The sequence below is a fragment of the Anolis sagrei genome, chromosome Y (assembly GCF_037176765.1).
Source record: "Anolis sagrei isolate rAnoSag1 chromosome Y, rAnoSag1.mat, whole genome shotgun sequence".
Classification (NCBI taxonomy): Eukaryota; Metazoa; Chordata; class Lepidosauria; order Squamata; family Dactyloidae; genus Anolis; species Anolis sagrei.
Window position 1 is genome coordinate 80,773,098 of NC_090035.1, and position 12,992 is coordinate 80,786,089.

At 34.0% G+C, this 12,992-nt stretch overlaps 1 protein-coding gene across 2 annotated transcripts in view; it reads left to right on the top strand.

The window, feature by feature from the left end:
* LOC132780773 (general transcription and DNA repair factor IIH helicase subunit XPD) overlaps positions 1–12,992 on the top strand; it is a 49,341-nt gene that overhangs the window by 16,657 nt on the left and 19,692 nt on the right. For both annotated transcript variants that reach the window (XM_067461508.1, XM_067461509.1), the window contains exons 5-11: positions 683–796; positions 1,019–1,135; positions 3,187–3,303; positions 5,924–6,047; positions 6,145–6,241; positions 8,791–8,924; positions 10,961–11,129. In XM_067461508.1, the coding sequence (XP_067317609.1) occupies positions 683–796; positions 1,019–1,135; positions 3,187–3,303; positions 5,924–6,047; positions 6,145–6,241; positions 8,791–8,924; positions 10,961–11,129 (872 nt within the window). The remainder of the gene's footprint in view (positions 1–682; positions 797–1,018; positions 1,136–3,186; positions 3,304–5,923; positions 6,048–6,144; positions 6,242–8,790; positions 8,925–10,960; positions 11,130–12,992) is intronic.

Sequence of the window (12,992 nt, forward strand, 5' to 3'; positions counted from 1 at the left end):
TAGGGATGGTGAGGATCATAACAACAACAACAATAATGTTAGACTGCATAGAACATATAGGGATGGTGAGGATCATAACAACAACAACAATAATGTTAGACTACATAGAACATATAGGGATGGTGAGGATCATAACAACAACAACAATAATGTTAGACTACATAGAACATATAGGGATGGTGAGGATCATAACAACAACAACAATAATGTTAGACTGCATAGAACATATAGGGATGGTGAGGATCATAACAACAACAACAATAATGTTAGACTACATAGAACATATAGGGATGGTGAGGATCATAACAACAACAACAATAATGTTAGACTACATAGAACATATAGGGATGGTGAGGATCATAACAACAACAACAATAATGTTAGACTGCATAGAACATATAGGGATGGTGAGGATCATAACAACAACAACAATAATGTTAGACTACATAGAACATATAGGGATGGTGAGGATCATAACAACAACAACAATAATGTTAGACTACATAGAATATATAGGGATGGTGAGGATTATAACAACAACAACAATAATGTTAGACTACATAGAGGATCTAATTATCTGTGGCATTCATGGGGTGGCCATAAGTCAACATGATTTGGAATGGCACATCAATGCAAGGGATGAAAAATAAATGGCTGTGTTTTCTTTCACCCCAAAAAATAGGTGATTGAGGAGATGCGCAAACTTCTGGATTTCTACGAGAAGCAGACGGGGGAGAAGCAGCCCTTCTTGGGCCTGGCGCTCAGCTCCAGGAAGAACCTTTGCATCCACCCCGAGGTATTCCTCATTGACACAGGGCACGTCTACACTGTGGACTTAATGCAGTTTAGCGCCACTTTGCAATGGTTTAATGTCATGGAATCCAGGATTCCACGGCTGGCTTGTCTCTATGCAACCCTGGACCCCATAGCATCAAACCATTGCAAAGTGGCGTTAAACTGCATCAATTCCGAAGTGTAGATGCACCCAAAGTGAGGTCTCGTTATTTTTTAATTACAGGTGAGCTCGTTGCGGTTTGGGAAGGAAGTGGATGGGAAGTGCTTCAGTTTGACGGCTTCGTACATTCGGGCCCAACGTCAGCAGGACAGCAGCGTCCCTTCCTGCCAATTCTTCGAGGTATCGGGGGCATCCATTCGATCCCTCCCAACAGATTGCCATCCAGTCTTTTTGAATATATCCATAAAATCCTAGAGTTGGGAGTGACCCCTAAAGGCCATCCAGTCCAACCCCTCCTCTGCCAGATGGGAAGGCACCATTCGATCCCTCTCAACAGATGGCCATCCAGCAATAGATAGATACAGCCATAGATATAGAGAGGGAACCGATAGATAGATAGATAGATGGATGGATAGATAGATAGATAGATAGATAGATAGATAGATAGATAATAGATAGCTGACAGAGAGATGATAGATAGATAGATACATAGATACATAGATGATTGATTGATAAATAAATAAATAAATAGATGATACATAGATACACGTTAGAATGCATATATATTCTATGTAGTCTAACTCATTAGATAGATATATAAATGATAAATAGATAGATTATTGATTGATAGACTATAGAAAGATACCATTCTGAAATATCTCTGTCTGTCTGTCTATCTATCTATCTATCTATCTATCTATCTATCTATCTATCTATCTATCTATTTATCTATCTATCTATCTATCTATCTATCTATCTATCTCATAGATATATCATAGAATCCTAAAATTGGAAGAGACCCCCATGGCCATCCAATCCCATTCTGCCATAAAGAAAGACTCAATCAAACCACCCTTGACAGATGGCCACCCAGCCATAGATAGATCCAATTGTGAACCATAGAGATAGGTAGGTAGGTAGGTAGGTAGGTAGGTAGGTAGGTAGGTAGATAGATAGACAGACAGACAGACAGACAGACAGACATATAGATAGAATTAAGGTATTATACACACACACACACACACACTAGCGGTCCCCTGCCAGGCGTTGCTGTGACCTAGTCTGGTGATCTGGAAAATCAAGTAATGAGAAAGTGTTGGTTTCTAATCTATGTAATTCCTTTCTGCTTGTGGGTAAACAGTATTTCTTGCTCTTTCTTTGCCAGTGTTGATGTGGAGAGTGTCTGGTTCGCCTACTCTGGAACATGCGACATATCATTGTCCTTCTTTAGGGGTCCCTTTCAAATCTATGATACTATATCTGTGTGTGTGTGTGTGTGTGAGAGAGAGAGAGAGAGAGAGATGGAATCATATCCATCTATCTATCTCTATGGCTGGATGGCTCTTTGTCAGGAGGGCTCTGATTCCATTTTCTTGCCCGGATGAAGGGAGTTGGAATGGATGGCCTTAAGTATTTTCTGTTGGGTCATGGGCGTTCTGTGTGGGAAGTTTGCCCCATTTCTGTCGTTTGTGGGGTTGAGGATGCTCTTTAATTGTAGTGAACCATAAATCCCAGTAAGTACAAATCCCAAATGTCAAGGTCTATTTCCCTTAAACTCCATCTGTGTTCACATTTGGGCATATGGAATACTCATGCCAAGTTTGGTCCAGATCCATCATTGTTTGAGTCCACAGTGCTCTCTGGATGTGGGTGAACTATAATTCCCAAACTCAAGGTCAATGCCCACCAAACCCTTCCAGTTTTTTCTGTTGGTCATGGGAGCCCTGTGTGCTAAGTTTGGCCCAATTCCATCATGGGTGGATTTCAGAATGCTCTTTGATTTTAGGTAAACTATAAATCCCAGCAACTACAACTCCCAAATGACAAAATCAATTTTTTTGAGTGGAGGACATAAATTGGACCGTTAGGTGTCTTGTGTCCAAATTTGGTGTCAGTTTCCCCAGTGGTTTTTGAGTTCTGATGGTAGCACAAACTAACATTACACACGCGCGCGCATACACACACACACACACATATATAAATTTATATATATGTAGAGAAAGATAATATGATCCTAGAGTTGGAAGGGCCCCCAAAGGTCATCCAGTCCAACCCCTTCTGCCATAAAGGAAGATACCGTCCGATCCCTCCTGACAGATGGCCAACCAGCCCATTTAAAACCTCATTCTTTGCACCTATTTGCATGCTTTGCGCAAGTAGGGAGGCATTGCATGGGAATCTATAGGATATCTTTATGATATATAATTATTCTCTTTCTCCTCTTTTGGCAGGAATTTGATGCTCACGGGCGGGAGGTGCCCATTCCCTATGGAGTCTACAACCTCGACGACTTGAAAGCGTATGGGCGGAAGAAAGGGTGGTGCCCCTACTTCCTCGCCAGATACGCGGTAATGCAAAGTTGCACCTTGTTGCCTTTCTTGCTTTCCTTTCCTTTGCAAATAGTTCCTTATAGCGTAAAGGTTGCTTTCTGGGCATTATTTTTGTGCATGAAGCAAAGTGTTTATGCATTAGAACCTCAGAAAGCTTGGGTGCTACTGTCTCAGCCACAAATGATTTCGTATGTTAGGAGTATTTCAGGTTTTGGATAAAAAGGGGCAGGAAGGCCATCTGTCGGGAGGGATCGGGTGGTATCTTCCTTTATGGCAGAAGGGGTTGGATTATTATTATGTATAATAATAATAAGAATAAGAATAAATAGGAATAATGACAATCCACAATAATAATAATAATACTGACAATGTATAATAATAATAATAATGAAAATCTACAATAATAATAATTTTATTACTGACAATGTATAATAATGATAATGATAATCTACAATAATAATAATATGACTCCTGACAATGTATAATAATAATAATGACAATCTACAATAATAATATTACTTTTATTACTGACAATGTATAATAATAATAATAATAATAATGACAATCTATAATAATAATAATTTTATTACTGGCAATGGATAATAATATTTATAATGACAATCTCCAATAACAATAATATTATTACTGGCAATGTATAATAATAATAACAATATACAATCATGTTATTGCTGACAATGTATAATTATAATAATAATGACAATCCGCAATAATAATATTATTACTGACAATGTATAATAATAATAATAAAGAAAATCTACAATAATAATAATAATATTGACAATGTATAATAATAATAATAATAATGATAATGACAATCGACATTAATAATAATATTATTGACAATGTATAATAATAATGACAATCTTCAATCATAACAATATTATTACTGACAATGTATAATAATAATAATAATGAAAATCTACAATAATAATAATAATATTGACAATGTATAATAATAATAATAATAATGATAATGACAATCGACATTAATAATAATATTATTGACAATGTATAATAATAATGACAATCTTCAATCATAACAATATTATTACTGACAATGTATAATAATAATAATAATGAAAATCTACAATAATAATATTATTACTGACAATGTATAATAATAATAATGACAATCTACAATAATAATATTACTTTTATTACTGACAATGTATAATAATAATAATAATAATGACAATCTGCAATAATAATAATTTTATTACTGGCAATGTATAATAATAATAACAATATACAATCATGTTATTGCTGACAATGTATAATTATAATAATAATGACAATCTACAATAATAATACTATTACTGACAATGTATAATAATAATAATAAAGAAAATCTACAGTAATAATAATAATACTGACAATGTATAATAATAATAATGATAATGATAATGACAATCCACAATAATAATAATAATATTGACAATGTATAATAATAATAATGACAATCTACAATAATAATATTATTACTGACAATGCATAATAATAATAATGACAATCTACAATAATATTATTATTACTGACAATGTATAATAATAATAATAACAATCTACAATAATATTTTATTAATAATAATGTATAATAATAATGACAATCTACAATAATAGTAATATTATTACTGACAATTTATTATAATAATAATGACAATCTACAATAATAATAATTTTATTACTGGCAATGTATAATAATAATAATAATAATAATAATAATAACAACAACAATTTACATTAATAATAATATTATTACTGACAATGTATAATAATAATAATAATAATAATGACAATCTACAATAATAGTAATTTTCTTACTGGCAATGTATAATAATAATGACAATCTACAATAATAATAATAATAATAATAATAATAATAATATGGGCATTGTATAACAATAATAAGAATAATAATGATAATCTATAATGACAACCTACAATAATAATATTATTATTATTACTGGCTATAATAATAATGACAATCTACAATAATAGTAATATTATTACTGACAATGCATAATAATAATAATGACAATCTACAATAATAGTAATATTATTACTGATAATGCATAATAATAATAATAATAATAATAATAATAATGGCAATGTATAGGTAAAGGTAAAGGTTGTCCCCTGACATTAAGTCCAGTCATGTCTGACTCTGGGGTGTGGTGCTCATCTCCATTTCTAAGCCGAAGAGCCGGCATTGTCCGTAGACACCTCCAAGGTCATGTGGCCGGCATGACTGCATGGAGCGCCGTATAGTAATAATAATAATGACAATCTACAATAATATTGTTACTGACAACGTATAAGAATAGTTATAATAATAATCTACAATATTATTATTATTATTATTACTGACAATGAATAACAACAACAACAACAATAATAATAATGATAGAAGAAGATGATGATGATGTGGTCTAGTATGGGGTATAGTATTAGGCTTATTTTGAATAGCAACTCTCAAGCAACCAGAAACTACATTGATGCAGCAGCATCCTGTCACCATGGATAACATTTGAACTAGCAATCTAGAATAATAATAATAATAATAATAATAATAATAATAATAATAATAATAATTCTTTTCTTTCCCCATTTTGGAGCAGATCCTCCATGCCAATGTGGTGGTGTACAGTTACCACTACCTTTTGGACCCCAAAATTGCAGATTTGGTCTCCAAAGAGCTGGCCAGGAAGTCGGTGGTGGTCTTCGACGAGGCTCACAATATCGGTAAGGGATGGCCGAGTGGTCATCGGTCCGAACTGGGGACGGAGGAAGGTCATCCTATGCATTTCCCATATATATCGATTTTGTTCTTGATTTGCAGATAACGTCTGCATCGACTCCATGGGGGTGAACATCACGCGCAAGATGCTGGACCGGTGCCAAGGGAACGTGGCCACCCTCCAATCCGCCATCCAGAAGTGAGCAGTTGCTTATTTACACCATTTGCATACAAGTAAATAAACAAACACAATAGGGAAGTAGGACATCAATTCAACACATCTAAGCAACAATATTCAATTCAGTTAGCAAAGAGCATCTCCATAGTAATCAAATGCCAAATCCAGGAAGTAAATTTTAATGATTTAAAGAAAAAAAGGGGGTAATAAATAAATAAATACAATAATAATAATAGCAGTAATAAAATGACAGCCATAATAATAATAACAACAGCCATAATAATAGTAATGGCAGCAACAGCTACAACAGTAACAATATCAGCAATAATAGCAGAAATAATAACAGCAATAATAATAATGACAATAAGCCATAATAACAATAGCAACAATGGTAATAACTAACAAACAGCAATAACAATAATAATAGCCTCAATTGTAAAACAGTAACATCAATAATAATAACAATAGCAGCAATAATCATGGAAATAACAGTAGTAATGACAGCAATAACAAGAATGACAATAACAGCAATTATAATAATAGCTGTAAACAATAACACCTACAGTTATAGGAACAATAACAACAGCAATAAGAATGACAGCAATGCTAAGAATAACAATAACAGCAATAATAACAATAACAACAACAATTATAGGAACAATAACAACAGCAATAACAATAACAACAATGCTAAGAATAACAATAACAGCAAAAATAACAATAACAACAACAATTATAGGAACAATAACAACAGCAATAACAATAACAGCACTAATGACAGCAATAAGAATAACAGCAATGTTAAGAATAACAATAACAACAATAATAACAATAACAACAACAATTATAGGAACAACAACAACAGCAATAACAATAACAGTAATAATGACAGCAATAAGAATGACAGCAATGCTAAGAATAACAATAACAGCAATAATAACAATAACAACAACAATTATAGGAACAATAACAACAACAAGAACAATAATAGCAATAATGACAGCAATAAGAATAACAGCAATGCTAAGAACAATAACAGCAATAATAACATTGCAGTTCTTGCAGTTATTGTTATATAATAGTAACAATCTACAATAATATTATTACTGACAATGTATAATAATAATAATAATAACAACAACAACAACAATATCAGTAATATCAGTAGCAGCAGCAACAAGAATAAGAGTAATGATAATGATGTCTGACCAAAACAGCAATAATAATAGCAATAATAATAAGAAGCAATAATAATAGTAGCAACAATAGTAATAATGATAACAACGGTTTATAACAATAATAACAGAAATAGTAATAATATCACCAATAATAATAATAATAATAACAATAACAGTAATAATAATAAGAGCAATGATAAGAATGACAATAACCGCAATAATAAGAGCAATGATAAAAATAACAATAATTGCAATAATAACAACAATAAATTGCCCTAATTGCAATAACAATAATTGCAATAATAACAATAACACCAACAATAATAGTAATAATAATAATAAGAGTGATTATAAGAATAACAATAACCGCAATAATAAGAGCAATGATAAAAATAACAATAATTGCAATAATAACAATAAAAGCAATAATAACAATAACACCAACAATAATAGTAATAATAATAATAAGAGCAATGATAAGAATGACAATAACCGCAATAATAAGAGCAATGATAAAATGACAATAATTGCAATAATAACAATAAAAGCAATAATAACAATAACAGTAGTAATAATAACAGTAATAATAATAATAATAAGAGCAATGATAAGAATGACAATAACCACAATAATAAGAACAATGATAAAAATGACAATAATTGCAATAATAACAATAAAAGCAATAATAACAATAACACCAACAATAATAGTAATAATAATAATAAGAGCAATGATAAGAATGACAATAATTGCAATAATAATAACAATAAAAGCAATAATAACAATAACATCAATAATAATAACAGTAATAATAATAAGAGTGATTATAAGAATAACAATAACCGCAATAATAAGAGCAAGGATTCAAATAACAATAATTGCAATAATAACAACAATAAAAGCAATAATAACAATAACACCAATAATAACAGTAACAATAATAATAAGAGCAATGATAAGAATGACAATAACGTCAATAATAAGAGCAATGATAAAAATGACAATAATTGCAATAATAACAACAATAAAAGCAATAACAATAACACCAATAATAATAACAGTAATAATAATAATAAGAGTGATTATAAGAATAACAATAACCGCAATAATAAGAGCAATGATGAAAATAGCAATAATTGCAATAAAAGCAATAATAACAATAACAACAACAACAATTATTATTATTATTCATTGCTAATGGGTCCTCCAAGGCAACTCTGTGCTCCCTCTAGGAATCTATGACCTCCAGCCCAATTCTGTGGTCAGCCTCGTCATAGACTACTGCTGGGCAGTGCATAACGTCCAAGAGTGGACGGTCACTTCCTTTGGTCAGTGGGATTTCTGGAGGGGGCCCCTCGCTAGGAGTCTCTGCCCTTTGCCCCCTTTCCCCAGCATCAAGGAGACGGATGCACAGAAGCTGAGGGAGGAGTACCGGCGCCTGGTGGAGGGGCTTCGCGAGGCCCACGTGGCCCGAGAGACCGACGTCTACCTGGCCAACCCCGTGCTCCCGGACGAGGTCCTGCAAGGTGTGTGTCCATATGGGTGCGTCCGCGCTGTCGATTTAATGCAGTTTGGCACCTCTTGGAACTAGCGTGGCCCCTTAGCCACCCTTACTGTAGAGCCATAAACTTGGAAAGGGACCCCCCAAGGCCATCTAGTCCAGCCCCCTTCTGCGTGGAAGGAAGACACCATTCAATCACTGCCAACAGATGGCCACCCAAACTCTTACTTGATTTAATGAGCCTCTCTAGATATGACTGTGATATATATATATCATAGGACCATAGACTTGGAAATGGACCCCTCCAAAGGCCATCCAGTCCAACCCCCTTTCTTTGTGGCATGAAGACACCATTCAATCACTCCCAACAGATGGCCATTCAGGCTCTTACTTGATGAGTCTCTCTTATCATAAAGAGGACCCCCCCCCCCAAGGCGATTCGGTCCAGTCCTCTTCTTGCCCGACAGGAAGACACCATCCGATCCCACCCAAAAGATGGCCACCCATACTCTTACTTGACTTAATGAGCTTCCCTGGATATGATTGTGATATATGTTTTAATACACACACACACACACACATAGATATAGATATAATAGAACCGTAGACTTGGAAAGGGACCTCCAAAGGCCATCCAGTCCCACTCTCTTCTGTTCAACAGGAAGACACCATCCGATCCCACCTGAAAGATGGCCACTCAAACTCTTACTTGATTTAATGAGCTTCCCAAGATATGACTGTGAGATATATATATACACACACACGCACACGCACCATAGAACCATAGACTTGGAAAGGGACCTCCAAAGGCCATCCAGTCCAGCCCTGTTCTGCCCAACAGGAAGACACCATCTGATCCCACCCGAAAGATGGCCACACAAACTCTTACTTGACTTAATGAGCCTCCCTAGATATGATTGTGAAATATATATATTAGAACCATAGACTTGGAAAGGGACCTCCAAAGGCCATCCAGTCCAGCCCCATTCTAACATCATGATAACACCATTCAATCACTCTCAACAGATGGCCATCCATACTCTTACTATATGAGTCTTTCTTATAGAACTATAAAGGGATCCCGTCCAGCTCCTTCTGCCTGGAAGGAAGACCCCATTCAATCACTCCCAACAGATGACCATCCAGACTCTTACTTGATGAGTCTCTCTAATCATAGAACCATAAAGGGACCCCCAAAGGTGATTCAGTCCAGCGGGAAGACACTATCCGATCCCTCCCAAGAGATGCCACCCAAACTCTTACTTGACTTAATAAGCCTCCCTGGATATGATTGTGATATATATATATATATATATATATATATATATATATGTGTGTGTGTGTGTGTGTACATGTGTGTATATGTGTGTGTACACTTGTGTGTTTGTGTGTATGTGTGTACACATGTGTATGTGTTTGTACACATGTGTGTACACATATGTGTATGTGTGTACACATGTGTGTTTGTGTGTGTATGTGTGTACACATATGTATGTGTGTACACATATGTGTTTATGTGTGTGTACACATGTGTGTATGTGTGTACACATGTGTGTGTGCATGTGTGTACACATGTGCCCATGTGTGTACACATGTGCGTACATGTGTGTATGTGTGTGTACATGTGTGTGTACACATGTGTGTTTGTATGCGTATGTGTGTACACATGTGTTTGTGTGTACACATGTGTGTGTGTATGTGTGTGTGTACACATGTGTGTGTGTACACATGTGTGTGTGTGTGTGTGTGTGTGTGTGTGTGTATGATATATGGCCAGGCGACCCCCCTGGTGGTCGCGACCCCCAGGTTGAGAACCGCTGCTCTAGCTGGACATTAGATTTCTATGGAGGCAACCTAGGATCGCATTGGCCTTTTTTGCTGCTGCATCACCTTCTTGGCTCATGTATGGTCATCTATATTACTATGGTCAAGCCATGACTATATTACTTTCCTCCATCCGGACCCTAGTCTCCTATTGGTATGGCTTGGATTACATTTTGCATCCCTGGAGCTGCAAAGAAGGTAAGTGGATGATGGGCTTTGTGGTCTCCTTTTGGGCAGAGGCCGTGCCGGGCAACATCCGGACCGCGGAGCACTTTGTGGGCTTCCTGAAGCGCTTCCTGGAGTACCTGAAGTCCCGCCTCCGCGTCCATCACATGGTGCAGGAGAGCCCGCCGTCCTTCCTGAAGGACATCTTCGAGAAAGTCTGCATCGAGCGCAAACCCCTCCGGTCAGTCACTATTTCTTTAAGATTACTTCCATTGGTGTCAACGGGGGAAAATTTCGAGACTTGTTTCTCCATCATTTTTATGGCTATTAGGTTGAAACTTGGCTTGCACGTAGGCAACCATTACAGCTTTAAGCCTGCCAAGTTTCAAAACGTTTCGGTCATCCATAGATTTTAAATATTTATTTTTTTAAAAATAACAAATATATTTTTGAAAAATATCTCCCAAGAGGTATCACCGTGTATTTCTGCACAATGACAAAATACAAAGTGGGAATCAATCCTGCAAAGTTTCAGAAAGATTTGTTCATCTAATGATTTTTAGGAATTTTGTTTTAAAAAATTCACTTAAAATTATTTTTCAAAAAACTAAAAGAGGTATCTCTTTGAATTTGTGCACAACAAGACAGAATAATCAGAGCATCGATGTTGCAAAGTTTCAGAAAGATTCGTTCATCTACTGATTTTTAAGAATTTTGTTTCTAAAAATTCAATTAAAATTATTTTTCAAAAATCTAAAAGAGGTATCTCTTTGAATTTCTGCACGTTGAGACAACATAATTGGGGCATTGATCCTGCAAAGTTTCGGAAAGATTCATTCATCTAACGATTTTTTATGAATTTTGTTTTAAAAAATTCAATTAAAATTATATTTCAAAAAACCAAAATGGCATCTCTTTGAATTTCTGCACGTTGAGACAACATAATCGGGGCATTGATCCTGTGAAGTTTCAGAAAGATTGGTTGATATACTGATTTTTAGGAATTAAAAAATATTTTTCAATTAAAATTATTTTTCAAAGAACTAAAAGAGGTATCTCTTTGAATTTCTGCACAATGAGACAGAATAATCAGGGCATTGGTCCTGCAAAGTTTCAGAACGATTTGCTCATATACTGATTATTAGGGAAATTTTTTTTAAAATTCAATTAAAATTATTTTTCAAAAACCTAAAAGAGGTATCTCTTTGAATTTCTGCACAGTGAGACAGAATAATCAGGGCATTGATCCTGCAAAGTTTCAGAAAGATTCATTTATCTACTGGTTTTTAGGAATTTTAAAAAGTATTTTTCAATTAAAAATTATTTTTCAAAAAACTAAAAATGGCAGCTCTTTGAATTTTTGCACAATGAGACAGCATAAGCAGAGCATTGATTCTGCAAAGTTTCAGGAAGATTATTTTATATACTGATTTTTAGGAATCTTTAAACATCTTTTTCAATTAAAAAATATTTTTCAAAAAACTAAAAGAGGTATCTCTTTGAATTTCTGCATAATGAGACAACGTATGTAGGGCATCGATCCTGCAAAGTTTCAGGAACATTATTTTATATACTGATTTTTAGGAATTTTTAATGTATTTTTCAATTAAACAATATTTTTCAAAAAAATTAAAAGAGGCATTTCTTCAAAATTCTGCACAATGAGACAACATAATTAGGGCATTGATCCTGTAAACTTTCAGAAAGATTAATTTATATATTGATTTTTAGGATTTGTTTTTTTAAAAAATTCAATTAAAATAATATTTCAAAAAACTAAAAGAAAGATTCGTTCATCTGATTTTTAAGAATTTTGTTTCTAAAAATTTAATTAAAATTATTTTTCAAAAAACTAAAAGAGGTATCTCTTTGAATTTCTGCACAATGAGACAACATATGTAGGGCACTGATCCTGCAAAGTTTCGGAAAGATTCATTCATCTAACGATTTTTAGGAATTTTTAAAAGATTTCTTTTATTTAAAAATTACTTTAAAAAATCTAAAAGAGGTATCTCTTTGAATTTCTGCACAATGAGACAGCATAATCAGGGCATTGATCCTGCAAAGTTTCAGAAATATCGGTTTATATACTGATTTTTAGGAA